The sequence below is a fragment of the Branchiostoma lanceolatum genome, chromosome 9 (genome assembly GCF_035083965.1).
Source record: "Branchiostoma lanceolatum isolate klBraLanc5 chromosome 9, klBraLanc5.hap2, whole genome shotgun sequence".
In the NCBI taxonomy this organism is placed as follows: Eukaryota; Metazoa; Chordata; class Leptocardii; order Amphioxiformes; family Branchiostomatidae; genus Branchiostoma; species Branchiostoma lanceolatum.
In genome coordinates, this window is record NC_089730.1 from 20769752 (window position 1) to 20790622 (window position 20871).

The window sequence follows — 20871 nt, forward strand, 5'->3', positions numbered from 1 at the left end:
ATGTCACGTTTTGAACACCGATACCTAACAGGGGACAGACCGGTAATTGGCGAAGGCGCAGAAGGCCAACTTTTAGCCCATGGAAATAGGTTTGGTACCCTTGGTAAAGGTAGCTGTAAAGGGGCTTTTTTCCAGGATATGTTGATATTTTGTAGCTGGATTTTACAGGTAAGGGTTTTTACCTTCTTATTAAGTTGAAAAATCAGACTTTCATCCATGTTTGTGGTGTCTGTAGGCCTGCAAAGTTTGCTGTTTTTGTGTGATTATCAGGTGGAGAAGGGGGTCAGAGGTCAACTTTGGTAAACAGGCTCGGATTCGTAGGGGTTCCGCCGATTAGAAAGTTGAAATTTTGCTCTAGATTGAAACTTTGGGGGCCTGACAGCCCTGCCAATGCATGTTTTTCATGGACTAAAACTCTGGTAGGTGACTTTTGACAGCTTCTTTCTTACATGATTGCCATATATTAAGATAGGAAGCTTAATTACTGTTCTGTGGCCTACCTAACATTCTTGTCCACATCACGTGAAAGTATACCCCCCCCCCCTTTCACCATGATTTGGTAAATCGCCCCTAACTACTCCCGCAGTGCTATATTGATGCCGTATTACCACCCGCCAGTGAGAAATGGTAGTTAACAAACGCCTTACCTGCGCATGTGTTCTGCTGCAGTTATAGAAGCGATGAAGAGTTGAATCGTCTTGAAAATAGTCTCAGATTTACGGATTCCTTTGTGTCGCTGGTCAAAATGGCGGACACGCGGATCAGTGCTTCCGCCGGTGAAAGGTCAAAGTTAAAACACCTGATTACCCCAGTGATACTGCAAGTACCCGGCTATTCTGTATGAGTCGCGTTGATGTTTCAGTCTGCTACTGTTGTCTTTTTTTATGTTTTCTCAAATACAACTAAAATCCAGATCTGAAGCGTTTTTTTTTCCTCCTGCTTGTTTAATGTTAATATTAACTATGAAACATTCTGGTGGTTCGTCAGCCTGGTGCTTAAATTTACAGGACAAACTTCCAAGCGTTGCTGTAAATCATGAAAAGTTCGCGGTTTTATTTTCACCTTCCCGGCCTTCCCCCTATTTCTCTCTTTCAAGAAAAAAAAAACAGGTCAGTTTTTTTCTTCAGTTTCTCATAATCGCAACCAAATGGAAGAAACTACATTTTACATCTATATCTTTCTTCCAAGTTAAGTATAACCAACCTTCGGTGTAACACACTGTCATCACAGGTTCGTGACGCGGCAAAAGCTAGTTATATCATAACTATACCATTACACAATGGCCTTTTGCATTCTATTGTACAGAAGAAGTACTACATGCATATCTAGCTCCATACTTGTGTTGTGATTGTAGAACTGAAATAAATTTCTATTCAACGGAAAAGTTGCGCATCAATGCCTTCATTTTATTTCTTCAAAGATACAAAGATATGGCGTAGAATATACATGTGCGGTTGCTTACAACCTAACAAAAAAGCGCCATGCTTCGTCCTCAGTTTGAGGTTGGACCGCTTACTTGTACAAGGAAACTCCGACATCCTCCTTAATGCAAACGACTAACGTCTTGGGTCCTGAGGTGTAAGTAACAGCAGCTAGACTACAAGCTAAGCGTCACATTGGGACACCGGTGCCTTCGTCACCTATCTGTAATTTTCCTTATGACAAAGGCTTGAATGACTTATGCACTTGTCACATTTGGTGAGTTTTTCCACTTGTATGTTTTATCATATGCCTAGATAAGTAAGAAATGTTCCAAGTATTGTAACCACTCTTTTCTCTCACGTAGTGTTTATCATGTTGAGATTTCAACAATGTATGATGATCTTACCTATTTCAACAATGTATGATGATCTTTACATGCTTAAGAAAATGTCACTTTTGTAACCTTCCAATGATTCTTTGGCAAAAGTGATCAAAACTGTGCTGTCGGACAGTCACGAAGTCAAACAATTCACGTTTGTAGGGTTTCATTTCAATCGTTCATTCGCAAATATAGGGTTTCTTTCAAGTGTTCTTAGCGATGTGTTGGTTTAAATTGCATTTTTGTGCTGCAACATTGTCACACTGGTTACATGTGTGGGGTTTTTTCACCTGTATGTACTCTCATGTGTATGGATAGGCGAGGCTTGCTGGCCGTCCTGTATCCACACTCTCAACACATGTACAGTTAATCTTCAGTGTGTGTAGCCATATGTCTGATTAGATCACCTTTTCGCGAAGTGGAATAGTCACACCCGTCACATTGATAAGGTTTTTCACCTGTATGACTTCTCATATGTCTTGATAGGGTAGATCTGTGGGCTGTTCTGAATCCGCACTCTCCACACATGTAGGGTTTATCTCCAGTGTGTTTAGTAATGTGTCGGGCTAAATGGCCTTTCTTTGCAGCAGAATAGTCACACTGGCCACATTTATAGGGTTTCTCACCAGTATGTATTTTCATATGTTCGGTTAGGTGAGACCTGTGGCCCGTTCTGTACCCGCACTCTCCACACATGTAGGGTTTCTCTCCAGTGTGTTTAACCATATGTTTGTTCAAATCACTTTTTCGCACAGTACAAAAGTCACACTGGTCACATTTGTAGGGCTTCTCCCCTGTATGTGTTCTCATATGTTCGGTAAGGTGAAACTTTCTGGCCGCCCTGTATCCACACTCTCCACACATATAGGGTTTATCTCCAGTATGTGTGGCCATGTGTCTGATTAGATCACCTTTTTCTGAAGTGGAATAGTCACACCGGTCACATTTATAGGGTTTATCACCTGTATGGCTTCTCATATGTCTTGATAGGGTAGATCTGTCGGCTGTTCTGAATCCGCACTCTCCACACATGTAGGGTTTGTCTCCGGTGTGTTTAAACATGTGTCGGTCTAAATTGACTTTCTGTGCAGACGAATAGTCGCACTGCTCACATTTATGGGGTTTCTCACCTGTGTGTTTTCTGGTGTGTTTGACAAGGTAAGCCTTTTTAGCTGCCCTGTAGTCACACTCCGTACACGCGAAGCGTTTGTCCGCAGTACGTTTTCCCGCAAGCCTGTCCGTCTGCTCTGTAAGACCCTGCTCGGGAGGATGGACAGACTTTTTGCCGCACGTTTCCTCGCATGGAACGTCCTCTTCCTTGTCCTGCTGCCTTCCCGTGACTGTTGCTGGCTCCTCACTGATGCTTTCCTCGTACTCAGGGTGTTCAGTTGCCAGCTCGTCCTCAGGAATCTCGCCTATTTTCTCGCCTATTGTCTCGTCCATTGCTAACAACTGCAACGACATGTGCAACATTGTTACACTGAAAATTTTACCCAAAAAATCCATTTCTACCCCAAAACAGTACTAGTAGTGTAGCAAGTCAAAGTTTACAAGTCAAGATTCTGAAAAACCTGCTAATGGCTTCAGCGTGTAACCCAACAAATATTCTGGTCTGTCTTCAAGTTCGATCCTGTAATAAGCACGACCCCTGCTTTTATTATTCCATGACGGAAGCCATGAATGTGAATATAGTCCATAATGCATACCCTTTAGGATGTTTGGCAAATGTAACTTTAGTAGTATGTCATGTTTTGAACACAGATACCGAAGAGTCCTGTCCCAATCATGTTAGTATTGACCAATAGGATCAATCGCAGAGAATTGCTTACAAGGAAGTGACCCTTGACCTCCATACGTGCAACATCCGCCGCCCGAGCGCGCTTTTCGCTTACCACCACCCCACCCCTTCAGCATTCATCTACATTTCCTCTGCAACATTGCTTAAAACTGTAATAATTCGCAACTAGCTTTTCAACATGGTTCATGTACATGTGTTGTAAATGCCAAGACCTCGGTCTTTGGCCGTTCGATGTCTTTACGCACTTGTAAGCCTCCACAGTAGAGAACTTGGCAGATAAAAACATCGTTGCCCCAAACCGCGTACCGTATACGTATATCCCTTGTCGTGTACTAGTCGCATTCATGTATGAAGATTAAATACGTAACACTCGTTAGACCCTCCACCCCCCATGATTTCAAAAATTGATCCTAACCACTCCCGTATGTTGCTGTCTTATTACTACCCGCTAGCGAGTGATGGTAGTTAACAAGCGTCTTACCTGTGTTCTGATTCAGTTATAGAAGCGGTGAAAGGTCAAAGTTTACGCACCTGATTACCCCAGTGATACTGCGAGTTCCCGGCTATACTGTATGACTCATGTTGATGCTTTAGTCTGCTACTGTTGTCAAAATTGTTACTAAAAGCAACTGGATGAAATTTCAAAACTGTCAAATTGACTGTTTCAATTTTTTTATCCACTTGTTTGAGTAATCATTTTTGCCGTATTTGTAAGTATCTATAGCATGCGTAACATACACACCAGCCTCGCAGGCACGTGGCGCGGCAAAAGCTGTTTATAGTGTAATAATACATATGGGCGTGATGTAATATATACACATGTATATTTTACCTCACCGGAATGATCCGGAAGAATGATGATGGGTGTGCTGAATTCGATTATACTGGGGAAGGGTGTACATGCAGTTCTAGTTCTATCGTTGTGTTGTGACAGTAGGCCAGAAGTAAACTTCCAATAAAAGGGAAAAGTTGTGCATCAGTCTTCTTTTTATTTCTTCTAAAGATACGACATGCCATAGAATATACGAGTGTACAAACAAACGAAAAAAGATATGCTTCGTCTTCAATCTGTGGTTCAACAGTTTGAGGGGTAAATTGTTCCCATAACTACACATTAAAACCCTAGACTATGTTCAATGCGAATACAATGGGAGGAACATATCAGCATAATACCAGTCAAAATATTAACATATTTATTTCTATTGGTCTTCTACTTTCAATCCTTTACTTTGTGGTGTCTATTTGCTAGTCTAAGAAACCAGTATAGACTGCGGCTCTGTAAGAACTGAACATTTATCTGCCAGCCAATGGCTCAAATTACCAGAGAATGGCAAGGCAGTGTTGTCAATACTTTATATTCCGGTTGAAGATAATGTCTTTATATACAACCATTTTTTAACAATACTTGACTGTTTTTACATTTTAAAAGTGTCTTCAATAGTATCTTGTCTTGGTCATTGCCATACTACATGTAGTAGTTAAGCCTCCACCGACATCAACACCATAACTGTCAGTAGCAGTCTGAAGTCCGACTGTTTACGTTAGCTCAATACGTACAGGTTTCCTTTTTAACTATCTTTCCATGCGTTCTGTGTCAAATTTGTAACTTTCCATTCTTTTGCAAAAGTGATCTGATGTGAAGTCGGACAGTCACGAACTATTCAAGCTGGCTAGGGTTTCTTTCCAGTACGTTTCTTCCTCTGGGGGTGGAGATTATACGAGTTTTCAGTCCTTTACCCACACATTTAGGGTTTCTCTCAAGCGTGCTTAGCCATGTGTCGGTTTAAAGAGCCGCTTTGTGCTGCAGAATAGTCGCACTGGATGCATTTGTAGGGTTTCTCATCCGTGTGTGTAGCCACATGTTTGTTTAAATCACTTTTTCGCACAGTAGAATAGTCACACTGGTCACATGTATAGGGTTTCTGTCCTGTATGTATTCTCATGTGTTCAGATAGGTGAGACTTTCTGTTCGTTCTGTATCCGCATTCTCCACACATGTCGGATTTCTCTCCAGTGTGCGCAGCCAGGTGTTGGGCTAGATCACCTTTTCGCGCAGTGGAATAGCCACATTGATCACATTTGTAGCGCTTCTCACCTGTATGTATTTTCATATGGTTGGAAAGGTTAGACCTATCGCCCGTTCTGTATCCGCATTCTCCACACATGTAAGGTTTGTCTCCAGTATGTCTAACCATATGTTTGTTCAAATCCCCTTTTCGCACAGTAGAATAGTCACACTGGTCACATTTGTAGTGCTTCTCGCCTGTGTGTTTTCTCATATGTTCGGATAGGTAAGACCTGTCGGCCGTTCTGTATCCGCACTCGCCACACATGTAGGGTTTCTCTCCGGTGTGCGCAGCCAGGTGTTTGGCTAGATCACCTTTTCGAACAGTGGAATAGCCACATTGATCACATTTGTAGCGCTTCTCACCTGTATGTATTTTCATATGGTTAGATAGGTTAGACCTGTCGCCCGTTCTGTATCCGCATTCTCCACACATGTAGGGTTTGTCTCCAGTGTGCGCAGCCAGGTGTTTGACTAGATTACCATTTCGAACAGTGGAATAGCCACATTGATCACATTTGTAGCGCTTCTCACCTGTATGTATTTTCATATGGTTAGATAGGTTAGACCTGTTGCCCGTTCTGTATCCGCATTCTCCACACATGTAGGGTTTGTCTCCAGTGTGCGCAGCCAGGTGTTTGACTAGATCACCTTTTCGAACAGTGGAATAGCCACATTGATCACATTTGTAGCGCTTCTCACCTGTATGTATTTTCATATGGTTGGAAAGGTTAGACCTATCGCCCGTTCTGTATCCGCATTCTCCACGCATGTAAGGTTTGTCTCCGGTATGTCTAACCATATGTTTGTTTAAACCCCCTTTTCGCACAGTAGAATAGTCACACTGGTCACATTTGTAGGGTTTCTCGCCTGTGTGTTTTCTCATATGTTCGGATAGGTAAGACCTGTCGGCCGTTCTGTATCCGCACTCGCCACACATGTAGGGTTTCTCTCCGGTGTGTTTAAACATGTGTCGGTCTAAATTGCCTTTGTGTGCAGCAGAATAGTCGCACTGGTCACATTTATAGGGTTTCTCACCTGTATGTTTTCTGTTGTGTATTAACAGGTTAGCCTTTGAAGCTGCCCTGTAGTCACATTCCGTACACGCGAAGCGTTTATCCACAGTACGTTTAACCGCAAGCCTGCCCGTCTGCTCTGTTCGACACTGCATGGAAGGATGGAAAGATTTCATCCCGCTCGCTTCTTCACGTGGAACGTCCTCTTCCTTGTCCTGCTGCCTTCCCGTGACTGTTGCTGGCTCCTCACTGATGCTTTCCTCGTACACAGGGTGTTCAGTTGGCAGCTCGTCCACAGGAATCTCGCCTATTGTATCGTCCATTGCTTACAACTGCAACGGCATGTGCAACATTGTTACATTGGAAATGTGGTTACAGCCCTATGTTCCGAAATCCCTATGTTCCGAAATCCCTATATTCCGAAATCCATATATTCCGAAATCCCTATGCCATATAAGTTCAAAAACCCCTATCGAAATGTTCCAACACACGGCCATATGTCTTAGGAAGAGTCCATGACGCATTTAAAACTCCGTTTGATCTTTTAAAAAAGATTGGATTTTTCTATATCAGCTTTCGAAAATTTAGAGATTTTTACATTAGCTATAAAAAAATTCAATTTATTTGAACTTGCTATCAAAAACTCTTTTCAAAGAAAATTTCAAGATTTTTTATAAAAATCTCGAAAATCTTTCATATTTTGATATCTTATAGTCCAAACTGTCTGAATGCTGCTTGGTATTTGTAGAATTTAGATATCAAAGATTAAGATATCTAATGACCTCGCGCCAGTTAGATATGCAATTTAATATATATACTTTTTAAAAATGTAAGGAAATGAAAAAAAATTCACTCATACATGAACAAGACATTTGCGATGCGGTTCGGCCTCTGGTTCAAATTTAAGAGAGTTCAGGATCTCCCAAATGACACAAGAGAAGAGTATCAGAGGAAGGTATAGGATCTAAGATCAAAATCTAATTGCCACCATGCATGAACCTCGTTAAGCCACAACTCTCTACCGAATTATGGCCCAGAGTTGGAACATTTAGTTACATATACTAAACATTGATATTCACCTTGAATTTCGATTTTATTCTGTTAGATTTCGGAGCATAGGGATTTCGGAACATAGGGATTTCGGAACATAGAGATTTCGGAACATAGAGATTTCGGAACATAGAGATTTCGGAACATAGGGATTTCGGAACATAGGGATTTCGGAACATAGGGCGGTCACCGGAAAGGTTACCCTTACTATCATTTATTTCTACTCCGGAATAGTCACAGTAGCACACAAGTCATGATTCTGTCAAACCTGTTCATGGCTTCAGCTTGTATCCCGACAAATATTCTGGTCTGTCTTCTTTTCTGTAAAATAAGCATGACCCCTAGCCTGCTATCCATCTGACTGCATTTCACGGAAGCCGTGAATGTAAATTAAGTTCATAAAGCATGCATACGATGATGTTTGGCAAATGTATCTTTAGTATGCAACGAACTTTAGTATGCAACGTTTTGAACAATGATATCTAATATTCTAGTCTCCATCACGTAACACTCGTTAGACAAGAAGAAAGACAATAAAGGTTGACTTGACACCCCCCCCCCCCCCATGATTTAAGAATCGCTTATAAGATTCTCCCCTCAAATCAGACTACCGTGGTCCTACCTTGCTGCCGTATTAGCATTAATCCATCATCATTGGTAATCAACAAATGTCTTACCTGTGTTCTGATACAGTTATGGGAGCTATAGTCTTGAAAATAGTCTCAGGCGTTTGGATGAGTTCTGTGTGCTTCGCAGGTCAAAATGGCGGACACGCAGGTCAGCGCGTCCGCAGGTAAAAGGTCAAAGTACACACACCTGATAACCCCATTGAAACTGCAAGTTACCGGTTATACTGTAAGAGTGGCGTTGATACTCCAGACTCCCGCTGTTACCCTGTGAATTACTCAAAACCAAATACGAAGAAAAGGGGAAAAAAGGCACATAACAGTTTTCCTTGTTTTGCTGCTTGATTCCAAACCAACGGAAATGCACGCACATGTTGTGTGGCTTCGCAGACTGGTGCTGAAGTTTGCAGGACAGACTACCATAATGTGTTACTATCAATCTTAAAATGTTCACGTTGATTTTATCCTTTCATCTCTTCCCTCCATTTCTTTCTCAAACAGATAGAATGGCGTTAAGCTGTTCTTTGGTTTCTCATAATCGACCCCCCTCCTTCAAGAAAGAACTACATTTATATCTGTATCTATTTATATTGCGCTGTTTGTGGCAAACACTGCAAGAGTAAAGCTGGACTCGTCGCTCACGGATGAGCCCACCGACGCTGAACTGATCGTCCGGCAGGATGAAAAGGAAAAGCAGCAGCACAAGAACAACAATGATAGTATTGCATGCGCACATTGGTGCGTTGCATCTGTTTCTACAGAGAAAGTACTACATGTATATAGATATAGCTTCATTGCTGTGTTGTGATTGTAGAACTAAAATAATGTTATATTTAGACGGGCAACTTGTGCTGCAATGCCTTTTATTTCTCAAATTGAAGTGACATGACATACGTATACATTGATTATGTACAGTGGATCTGCGACATCCTACTTATTGCAAACAAATAACAAATACGCGATAGTTAGAACAGTTAGACTAATGCTAAACGTTACTTTGGGACCCTGGTATCTTAATCACCAGTTGTTTTTCTTATGGCAAAGGTCGTATGTTTTCTCATATAGTATGATAGGTAAGAAATGTTCCAATCATAGTACCCAACCTTTTCACACATATGGGGTTCATCTAGTCTCTGTCACGCAAAATTTGCTGCCAAAGTCTGTAATGGTTCTTAAGGAGATAACCGGCGTCGGGAGGCCGCTATAAGCCAGATTCAATCAGAATACGGTTCTCCGTGTTTTAGAGTTGAACAATGTGTTCGTCTTACACTTGGCAGGTTGCTCCAGCGTGTTTGGCCATGTGTAGGGTCTCTCGACACTGTGCTTAGCCATGTGGTGTTCTAAAGTCCCCTTCTGTGCAGCAGAATCGTTGCACTGGTCACACTTGTAGGGTCTCTAACCACTGAGTGTAGCCGTGTGATGGTGTTAAGTCCCATTCTGGGCAGAATAGTCGCACTGGTTACTTGTATAGGATTTCTCGCCTTTATGTTTTCTCATATGTGCGGATAGGTTCGGTTTTCTAGTCGTCCTGTAACCGCATTCCCCACACATGTAAGGTTTTTCTCCGGTGTGTTTAAGAATGTGACGTTTCAAATCTCTTTCCCGTGCAGAAGAATAGTCACATTGGCTACATTTAAAGGGTTTTTCACCTGTATGGGTTCTCATATGTTCGGATAGACTACGTTTTGTAGCCGTCCTGAAACCACACTCGCAACACATGTATGGCTTTTCTCCAGTGTGTGTCGCCATGTGTTGATCTAAGGAACTCTTCCGTGCAGCAGAATAGTCACACTGGTCACACTTGTAGGGTTTCTCACCTGTATGTCTTCTCATATGCACGTATAGGTGAGACCTGTCGGCCGTTCTGAATCCGCACTCTCCACACATGTAGGGTTTTTCTCCAGTGTGTTTAAACATATGTCGGTCTAAATTGACTTTCTGTGCAGAAGAATAGTCACATTGGTCACATTTAAAAGGTTTCTCCCCTGTATGTATTCTCATATGTTCAGATAGGTAAGACTTTTTGGTCGCTCTGTATCCGCACTCTCCACACATGTAGGGTTCTTCTCCAGTGTGTTTATGCTTGTGTCGATTTAAATCGCACTTATGTGCAGCAGAATAGTTGCACTGGTCACATTTGTAGGGTTTCTCACCTGTATGTCTTCTCATATGCACGTATAGGTGAGACATGTCAGCCGTTCTGTATCCGCACTCTCCACACATGTAGGGTTTTTCTCCAGTGTGTTTAAACATGTGTCGGTCTAAATGGACTTTCTGTGCAGAAGAATAGTCGCACTGCTCACATTTATAGGGTTTCTCACCAGTATGTTTTCTGTTGTGTCTTAACAGGTCAGCATTTGAGGTTGTCCTATAGTCACACTCAGTACACGCGAAGCGTTTGTCCACAGCACGTTTAACCGCTAGCCTGTCCGTCTGCTCTGTTCGATCCTGTACGGGAGGATGGCCAGATTTCACCCCGCACGTTTCCTCGCATGTCACGTCCTCTTCCTTGTCCTGCTGCCTTCCCCTGTCTGTTACCGGGTCCTTGCTGATGCTCGTCTCGTTCCCAGGGTGTTCAGTTGGCAGCTCGTTTACTGGATTCTCGCTTATATTCTCGTCCATTTTTAACAACTGCAACGAAATGTGCAAAATCGTTATGTCGAAACGTTACCATACTATTGCTACCCCGGAACAGTAGTCAAAGAAGTCACAGTTTACAAGCGATGTTCCTGTCAAACCCTTTCATGGCTTCATGATCAGCTTGTATCCCGCCAATCTTTTGGTGGTTTGTCTTCTTGTAAATGTAGTCCATGATGTCTAGGATGTTTGACAAATGTCACGTTTTGAACACAGATGCCTAAGATTCATGACACCATCACGTATCGCTCGTTAGACCCCCTCCCTCCATGATTTCTAAAATCGCCCATACCTACTCCCGTAGTCCTATCTTGCTGTCTTATTACTACCCGCTAGTGAGTGATTATAGTTCACAAACGTCTTACCTGTGTTCTGCTACAGTTATAGAAGCGATGAAGCGTTGAATCGTCTTGTAAATAGTCTTACATTTACGAAGGGTTCCTTTGTGTCGCTGGTCAAAATGGCGGACACGAGGGTCAGTGCTTCCGCCGGTGAAAGGTCAAAGTTAATAAACCTGATTACCCCAGTGATACTGCAAGTTCCCGGCTATACTGTTTGAGTCGCGTTGATGCTTCAGTCTGATACTGTTGTCCTGTGAATTTCTAAAATACGACTAAAAACCGGCTCTGATACGGCTCCTGCTTGCTTCATATCAAACCTATTAACTATGAAAAATGTTGGCGGTCAGTCAGCCTGGTACTTAAGTTTGCAGGGCAGACTGTAAAGCGTTAATGCATATTTTGAAATGTTCGCGGATTTATTTTCACCTTCCCGGCCTTCCCCACATTTCTCTCTTAAAAAAAAAAGCCAGGTCAGGTTTTCTTCACTTTCTCACAATCGCAAACCAATGCCACAAAAGTACATTTATGTCTGTATCTATAGAAAGTGTGACTAAAACACCAACTTTGCAAGGCACGCGACGCAACAAAAGCTGTTAATATTATTGTAATATCACATTATTGCATTATATATGGGTATGTTTAATCTCATTAAACTTGGAAAGGATGTAAATGTATATCTAGCTCTATCGGTGTGTTGTGATTGTAGAACTAAAATAAATTTCCATTCAAACAGGGAAGTTGTGTGTCAATGCCTTCATTTTATTTCTTCAAAGATACAAAGATATGGCATAGAATATACATGTGTGGTTGTTTACAAGCTAACGAAAAACGCCGCGCTTCGTCCTCAGTTTGAGGTTGGACCGCTTACTCGTACAAGGAAACTCCGACATCCTCCTTAATGCAAACGACTTAAGTCTTGGGTCATGAGGTTATTGCCTGTAGTCGATGGTCATGTTTTAAGTGTTTGTTTTTCACCCGTATCTTTGTGTTGTGATTGCAAAACTGAAATAAATTTCCATTCTAACCGGTAAGATGTGCATCATTGTATTTTCTTAATTTCTAAGTACACACATATGACAGGCCACAGACTAGGTACATATGAAAGCAAACATATAATAAAATATTACATGGTTGTGCACCTGGAAACACCTACGTAAATGTAGACAACTGACGTCTTGGATCGTGCCGCGGTTGGTTACAACACAACAATAAGATTACCAGCTAACGTCACTTTGTAAATATGCGACTTGTGGCAAAGGCTTGATGCTCTAAAGCAATGGTTACATTTGAAGGGTTTTTCACCTGAGCCATTTCTCTTAAGCCGTGGCGTCGTGTGGCGCAAGTGGTAAACTCGCGGCTGTCAAACAATCGAATCCCGGGTTGTGCCCAGAGACATGTCCGAACTTGCGCCCCGACGTTGTGCCCTTGGGAAAGGCACTTTACACGCATTCCCCCCTCAGTTAGAGGGAGAAGTCTCCAACGGCAGGTGTCTTCAACTGGCGGACGAGAGCAGCGCCAGGCGGGCTGGCGTTATCAAGGCGGACCTCGAGTGTAAGAGTCATCCGGCAGCTCGCTGCAAGCATCCCAACCAGAACCAGCACGTCTCCCTCGAAGTGGTGCCGCTGGGGAAGACGGATGCCCAAAGTGTGTGGGTTTTAGATTCGCAACCTGTCATCCACCTTAAAGACCCCAGTAAAACTATATAAATACGGGATAATGTAAACTATAGCCTTCAGTATGCGCCTGGCAGCCGTACAGTGCACATCAGTGGAGGCCTGGCTGAGAAAGTTTACCATGTACAAGTTACTCTTCAAGTCACGTTTGAATTCTATAGATAACATGTAAGAATTTGAAGTATGGCCACACATATAAAGAAGTTAGCTTGAAGGACAGTTTGCCAAGAAATAAAGTAATGACAACACTGGCTTGCAATTTAGTTTGAGACATTGGCTAGCAGTTATATGTACTGTTCTACAGAGCCCTATTCTATGCTGGTTACAACAACAAGAAGACGCAAAAAATCCCAAGTCATATTTCTAGACACACAACCTAGGCTAATGTTGGGAAGACATTGGACATTTATATCCATTTAGACACTCTAACACAACGTTGACAGGGTCGATTTGAAAGTTTGAAAATTTGAACAAGGTTGGCTTTCCCCAAACTGAAAGTTGTAGATAGCATTGTCTTGATTATCCAAGGGACCTTATCTGATTGAAACTTCCTTGGATTATGTGACTTTTTGATAGATATCTGGGCCATTCTGCATGGTTTGATACTGTTCATAGAAAAACCAGTACAGAAAAAAGTTTGAATTCTCTGACAGTTATTATGGTAATCTGTCCCTGCTATTGTCCCAGGCTGGCAGACATCTAATCCTTTTATGAATTTATGTGGTTATGGGGGATTAATCCAGCCCTGAACCTGCTGGGCAGCTCACAGTAGGAGCACTCCCTTTACGACTTCCCCAGGGCAAGGTTTTGGTTCCTTTAAACATATCCACGCGAAGGCTACCGTGTCAACACTCCTCACGCCGATGTAGGAATTGACAAGGTCACCATACTCGATCTGCATTTGTATCTGTACTATGTATCTGTACTATGTATCTGAATACAAATACAGATAATACGAGTGGTTGCCATACATTTCTCTTATGATTTAAAAGAGGAAAACATCATTACAGCATCGAAACAGCACCATACTAGTACATGTAGAATTTACCAGCTTTGAGTGTTGATTAAGTTTAACCATGTCTCAACCATTTTTCCATCGGACGAAAAGTCGCAACTGCATGTTTGGCTAAAGTGATCGTATGTGAGTCGGAACGCCACGAACTAGTCACGATTCTAGGGTTTCGTCCTCTCCGGGAGCAGATCGTACAAGTTCGCAGTACTTAACTGTTAAATGACAGCGTGCGTAGCCATGTGACGGTCTAAACTCCCTTTCTGTGCAGCCGAATAGTCACACTGGATACATTTATAGGGTTTTTCACCTGTATGTCTTCTCATATGCACGGTTAGGGTAGACCTGTCAGCTGTCCTGAACCCGCACTCCCCACACATGTAGGGTTTTTCTCCGGTATGCTTAGTCATAATATGTAGGTCTAAATTGCGTTTAAACGCAGTAGAGTAGTCGCACTGGTCACATTTGTATGGTTTCTCACCGGTATGCTTTTTCATATGATTGGTTAGGGTAGACCTGTCAGCGGTCCTGAAGCCACACTCTCCACACATGTAGGGTTTTTCTCCGGTGTGTTTAGCCGTATGTTTCTTTAAATCGTATTTTCGCACAGAAGAATAGTCACACCGGTCACATTTAAACGGTTTCTCCCCTGTATGTATTTTCATATGTTCGGATAGGTGAGACTTTCTGGTCGCTCTGTATCCGCACTCTCCACACATGTAGGGTTTGTCTCCAATGTGTTTTAACATGTGTCGGTCTAAACTGCCTTTCTGTGCAGAAGAATGGTCGCACTGGTCACATTTGAAGGGTTTCTCACCTGTATGTTTTCTGATGTGTCTGATTAAGTCAGCTTTTGAAGCTGCCCTGTAGTCACACTTCATACATGCGAAACGTTTCATCGCAAGCCTGCCCGTCTTCTCTGTTCGATCCCGTACGGAAGGAAGGTCAGATTTCACCCCGCACGTTTCCTCGCATTGAATGTCCTCTTCCTGCTGGCTTCCCGTGACTGTTGCCGGGGCCTCGCTGCTGTTTGTCTCGTTCCCAGGGTGTTCAGTTGGAAGTTCGTCCTCAGGAATCTCGCCTATTTTCTCACCTACTTTCTCGTCCATTTCTAAAAACTGCAACGACATGTGCAACGTTGTTACATTGAAAATGTTACCCATAAAAACCATTTCCAGCCCCAAACAGTAGTGTAGCAAGTCACAGTTCGCAGTCATGATTCTGTCAAACTTGTATGGCTTCATGATCAACGTGTATCCCGACAAATATTCTGGTCGGTCTTTTAGTTCTATCCTGCAATAAGCATGGCCCCTGCTTACTTTATTTGTTGACGGAAGCCATGAATGTAAATGTAGTCCATGGTGCATGCGCATTAGCATGCTTGGCAAATGCAACTTAAGTACGTCACGTTTTGAACGCAGATTCTTGTCCCCATCACATAACACTCGTAAGAACCCCCCTCCCACTAAAATCGCCACTTACTACTCCCGTAGTACTAGAGCTATCTTGCTGTCTTATTTTTACCATCCAGTGAGTGATTGTAGTTCACAAACGTCTTACCTGTGTTCTGCTGCCCGTATAGAAGCGATGAAGCGTTGAATCGTCTTGAAAATAGTCTTACATTTACGAAGGGTTCCTTTGTGTCGCTGGTCAAAATGGCGGACACGCGGGTCAGTGCATCCGCAGGTAAAAGGTCAAATTTTAAATACCTGATTACCCCATTGAAACTGCAAGTTACCGGTTATACTGTATGAGTGGCGTTGATGCTTCATACTCCCGCTGTTGCCCTGTGAATTATTCAAAACCAAAAAGGAAGAAATAAAAAACTGGCCCATAAGAGTTTTTTTTCCTTTTTTCCTGCTTAATTCCAAACCAACAGAAAACGCACGCACATGTTGTGGCTTCGCCTGAGACTGGTGCTGAAGTTTGCAGGACAGACTATAATGTTTTACTATCAATCATGACATGTTCTCGTTGATTTTATAATGTCTTATCTTTCCTCTACATCATCCCGATGTTATGATGGGAAGCTGTTCTAAAGTTTCTCATATTCGACCCCCCTCCTTCAACAAAGAACTGCATTTATATCTGTATCTCGTTATATTTCAATAACGACAACAATGATAAGTTTTCCACATTGGTGTTTTGTATCTGTTTCTACAAGGTCACAAACTCAATGTCAAGTTGGTTCAACCATGACGGGAATTGGCCAGGAATGGGCAACAACCTTATATTCGGTTGAATTTGATTGATATGTCAGGTACTGACGTACACCCGCTTGAAATGCACCCGTTTGTTTAACTTCCAGACCTTTGATGCTATGGCAACGGTCGCTATAACCGCTTCCTGTGCTTTACTATGGGACTTGGTGTGAAAGTGCCATAGATGATAGGTGCCAAAGCCGCTCACCCCCCCCCCTTTTTTCTGCCGTAACTATCCCTATTCCTAACACAAAACGTTACAACATGAACTGCTGATCACTTTTAATCAGAAAAAAGCAGCCAGAAGTTCGAATTTGGTCGTATAAAGAGCCCAACAATTGGCCCTCCTATAGGCCTTGTATGGAGCCTGCCCCAATGCTAGGTGCCGAAGTGCAAAGTTGGCGATATCCCAGCAACCGTTTGAAAGTGTGGTAAAAAATTGGCAGAGTTTTACATCTTGACTAGTTCCGTTGTATGATCGAAAGAAAACTCAAGGTCAAGTTGGTTAAAGGTAGCAGAACACCGTTTTTATCCGCGACCCCCGGGGTCTATGACACGGGTACAGAAAGTAGTGCGCGGCCGAAACTCTTGAAGACTGGGTAGAAAGCTACATGTGAGAGGCATCCATGATGGATGCCTCTCACATGTAGCTTTCTACCCAGTCTTCAATCCATGTGTAAACTGTGCTGTGTGGTGTAGAAATACGTCGGCTGCAATTCAATGACCTCTCGCAGAGCGCTGTATCAAAGTGGGCGTGAGAAGCCGATACGCCAACAGGATTTTTTTGCAATTGTTTTTTTTTAGTTATTTGTAGGTTGTACCCTAAACTCAAACATATTCGTTTTTCGTATTTCTCAAGTGCACTGCGCTGTAATTTTTACCGCGTCGAAGCTAGTCACCTTGTGGGCCTTAACTATAGAAATCCCCATAGGCCGAAAACTGTGTTCTGCTACCATAACGAATGGGGGACTAATTATTGGACAAATCCACTTCACCCCCTCCCCCTCTCCCAGTGAGTGGTACCTGATAGGGCTGTTCTCAATTAAAATCCAATTGGGAATAAACAAGATAAGGGAAACATCAACCCAGTCCCTCCCCCAGAAATCTGTCCCAACAATGTTTTTGATCAGGGGTCCTGATATATTTGGTCTACTTGATCTAAAGTTGAGGATGTATTTGTGTCTTTCCCTTTGAAGAAGCTCAAGAACAAAATGCTATACTACTACTAGACATGATTTCTGCCACTATCTTTTTTTCAATGTTTCCCAAAAAAAAAGACAAATCCAACAATTCCAGATCTAGTCAAGGAGGTTTTGATTAATATAGCCTGTATATATAGAGTCTAATCTAGTTCTTTGCATGATTTTATAACTGCAGAAAACTCACTTTGTCATACCATTTCCAACAAAAAAAGAATTCTTAACAAGCTTCTTTTTTTCCCTTCGAACTATTCTGGAAAAAAAACAGCCAGGGTGGTTTCAGGAAGCGGACTGTTTATTGAAGTTTGTGGAGGAATTTGTTCAGAGGACAGCCCAACCAGGTCCTGTTTGTATACTGACACTGATATCTGGTGTAGCAGGGGCGTGTGAATAAACACACGATGACACGGACGGTTACTCTATCTGCTTGGCAACTACTTGTGAAGTTGGATTGGAAGCTGCCACTTGTAGCTTGATTATGGGGGTGTAGGCCATCATCTATATCTTGATCTCAATATGTATGCTGCAAATTAAAAAAAAAGCTATTTTTGTATTTCCTGTTTGGATGTTGTTTTGTTTATTTCTTTACTGGAGACAATCCCAATTTCAAGTCGTACTACAGTATTACCATTGGATGCTGAATATGTAAGTCTTCATTATTTTTCGCGAGGGAAATTTGCTTTTTGGGACGGGAAAATTTACCTCACCTGTCCAACATATCTGAACTTCACGACATGAAATCGATGAAAATGTATTTTCGCAAGTTTAAAATGACAGATTTTATAACGAAAATTAACAATATGCCTTGAACTTCTGATACCGTGCCTTAGACACAGTGGACATTACAACCTACTGCCCCGACATCCTCAAAAAGGCTATGGGACTACCGGTACCTTTCTTCCAGCCAAAGTTAATTTGCTGAATCAGATTTCGTTGCTATTACGTCATTAGCTTTGAAACTCATCTCTACACAATCTAAGAAATGTTCAAAGTAATTATTATCATGATGCAAACATCTCAGCTTATCTTTCTCTTTGAAAACAAGACAAGGCTGATTAAACTTGTGACACACATTCATCTGAAACAAAAGGACAGTTGTTGTCGGTAAGAAACAAAGTACATGGGAAAACGAACAAGGAATTACACACTTTTTCAGGATGCCATGCCAGTTGAAATGTATATGTTGCCTGAGGTTGGAATTACGTACTTACTTGGGCCTATCGCCCATCCTTGGGCATAGGCCAGTGTCGGACTAGGTGCCTCCATCCTTTGCGGTTGGCATTGCTAGATGAGAAATATTTCGCCCAAGGCATGTACAACTTGTTTTCTCTTACTGAGCTGTGAAAATTAAGTTCTTTTGAAACTTTGCCAACGTTTTTTTTTTTTAGCTTAGCATATGGTATATCACTGCAAGTTGCTGCAAGCTTCTTATATGCAAGAAAGCTTGCGGTGTGTCATTTTATGGGAGCAGAATCAAGCTTGACGTACTTGTAAGAAAGTCCCTTGGGCGCTGTTACGTTTCTATGAAAAACAACTTCCAATTTCCAAACATCGGTCTACAACATGTGCTGTGCAACACTCAAGTTCTTGCTCAGTTGGGCCAAGACAATTTAGTTTGTCGGTTTATGGACTTAAAAAGATCATGTTGAAAACAACATCTGAGGGGAAAGTCTGTACCTTGGTTCACACTACTCTCCAAGCAGACATTCGGTTCCGTCTTTTTACAAATTTTAGGGATTTTTATTGGGATTTCTATTTTGTTAGGTTTTATTTACGTCTGCTTGTCTGTGACAAAAAAAGAAAACCAAATAAAACACCGAAAATACGTTCAAATCAAGCCGGAGCCTAACCTCTGCTTGGAGAGCAGATTTAGACAGTATCAGGAAGTGAATGTAGGGATAATCGAGTTTCCTTCTAGTCCTCAGTTTTCCTACTGTCTTATATCCGAGAACCAGGGAAATAACATGGTTTAGCCTTAAGGCCAATTTTCTCAAGCTGAGTGTCAAGTTCAATTGGTTGGGAGTGTGACCCTAGGAAGCCATTTCCCCCAAAAATCCAGCCGTCACTTCAAAGAAATTCTAGGGCTGAGTCATAAAGTTTAAGGTCATCAGCTACCGGTCGCTAGATTCCATGTTGGAATTTCCAGGATTCTATAGCGACACTCCCGAATTCTAGAGGGCATCGAGTGGCTATAATTATCAATCAGCGAGTAGCTATGATTATTAATTGTATTTAGGAAAACTCCCCATGTTTTGTCTGTGTATCAGGCAATCTGACCGTTGTCCTAATCATAAGCACGACTAATTATGAAGTGACATAGTGGGTGAAGGTCTAACCTGCCAGTTTCTCATGTTGTTTGATGGATTGAAATGCTGGAAATGCCGACAATCGCGTCTAATTCGGGGAAAAATTTCTCGGAATGCCCTCGCCAAACTCACAGATCAGCCCATTTTGGTCAGGGAGGAATATTATTTTTAGTTAAATTTATCTAAGATAAAGTTTTCATCCCAAAAATTGAATATTAATTTGAACGTTAAACAATAGACATTTATAAGACTACGATCTATATGTTTTGGGAATTTCTACTCTTACTATCAAATCAAACCTAAACACCCCTGTTTATTAGTGATACAGACCGAACAGCCAAGAGCCAAGCAAATTTGCGGAGAGAGACTCGGGAGCTATAATAGGTTTGGATTCCAGGCTACGATAAGTAAACTCTGGTGGAGAAGAAACAACAAAGGAGTTTCTGCTGCCAAATTTAGTTCTAACGCGACGTGTTCAGCCTGTAGAGAGACCATGAACTTGCTGTAACCCAAGATTTTGAGCGGTTAAAGCTAGAGAGAGGACGGTGGTGGTGGAATCCCAAGTCTGGTAACGTTATGGTAAGTCCAGCCAAGTTCCTCGTTCTAGCTAGCTCAGAAACTTGTTTCGACACCGCTACAGTAAACCGACTTTGGAAAAACAGTCTGTTATATCTTGTTAATCCACTCTATATGTTTGAAGTAACAACAATACAGTGCAAGTTACTTTATTAACTACTCTCCTGTGAATAAGTTGTGCTTTGCCGCAAGATTATATCAGCAACGTTACTGGGAGAGGCCAATTTGGTGAATGTTGTTGTTGTTGTTGTTGTTGCAATGTTTAACGAGTAAATGTTTACATGTATGTACAAGGCTTTCTCCAAATAAAGAACCTTCATTTGGTTCCTTAAAAGAACCAGGTATGGGATTAGCAAAGCCTAAAGGCCAGCACTGGCAAGTTTCTCTAAACGTGCTAGGTTACCCATAGTCAGCCTTTGTATGCTATACATTCCCAGCCAGATCAAGTGCAGACGTGTGTGTACGTCTTAAAATATTGTTGTATTGGGAGACACCCAAACTAAAGGACGTGATACACAAACAGCAGTGGTATGAATCCAGACATAACTATAGAACAACTGTAAATTCTGCACC

General features: G+C 42.0%; 3 protein-coding genes across 6 annotated transcripts in view; all 3 read right to left on the minus strand.

The window, feature by feature from the left end:
- The window catches only part of LOC136442291 (zinc finger protein 431-like), a 29636-nt gene extending 18137 nt beyond the window's left edge, over positions 1 to 11499 (minus strand). The window contains exons 1-2 of one of the 2 annotated variants that reach the window (XM_066439070.1): positions 11359 to 11495; positions 9203 to 10987 (exon numbers count right to left, since the gene is read on the minus strand). In XM_066439070.1, coding sequence (XP_066295167.1) covers positions 9782 to 10978 — 1197 coding nt within the window. In that variant the 5' untranslated portion in view covers positions 10979 to 10987; positions 11359 to 11495 and the 3' untranslated portion in view covers positions 9203 to 9781. Of the gene's footprint in view, positions 1 to 9202; positions 10988 to 11358 lie in introns of those variants that run through there. The other variant, XM_066439069.1, reaches the window with a different exon arrangement.
- On the minus strand, positions 1386 to 15745 carry LOC136442299 (gastrula zinc finger protein XlCGF57.1-like). 3 transcript variants are annotated; one of them, XM_066439079.1, is made up of 2 exons: positions 15577 to 15709; positions 1386 to 3253 (listed from the first exon to the last, which is right to left on the minus strand). In XM_066439079.1, the coding sequence occupies exon 2, from the start codon at positions 3242 to 3244 to the stop codon at positions 2168 to 2170; it is 1077 nt and encodes a 358-aa protein (XP_066295176.1). In that variant the 5' UTR covers positions 3245 to 3253; positions 15577 to 15709; the 3' UTR covers positions 1386 to 2167. The 3 variants fall into 3 exon arrangements, with proteins under 3 accessions (XP_066295176.1, XP_066295178.1, XP_066295177.1); XM_066439081.1 differs by lacking the exon at positions 1386 to 3253 and adding an exon at positions 12069 to 15127 and having other exon boundaries at positions 15577 to 15745; XM_066439080.1 differs by lacking the exon at positions 1386 to 3253 and adding an exon at positions 12069 to 15134 and having other exon boundaries at positions 15577 to 15745.
- LOC136442275 (zinc finger protein 665-like) lies at positions 4611 to 7034 on the minus strand. The gene has a single exon (XM_066439045.1). It carries the CDS (start codon positions 7001 to 7003, stop codon positions 5357 to 5359), a length of 1647 nt encoding a protein of 548 aa, XP_066295142.1. The 5' UTR covers positions 7004 to 7034; the 3' UTR covers positions 4611 to 5356.
- Positions 15746 to 20871: the final 5126 nt, after the last annotated feature.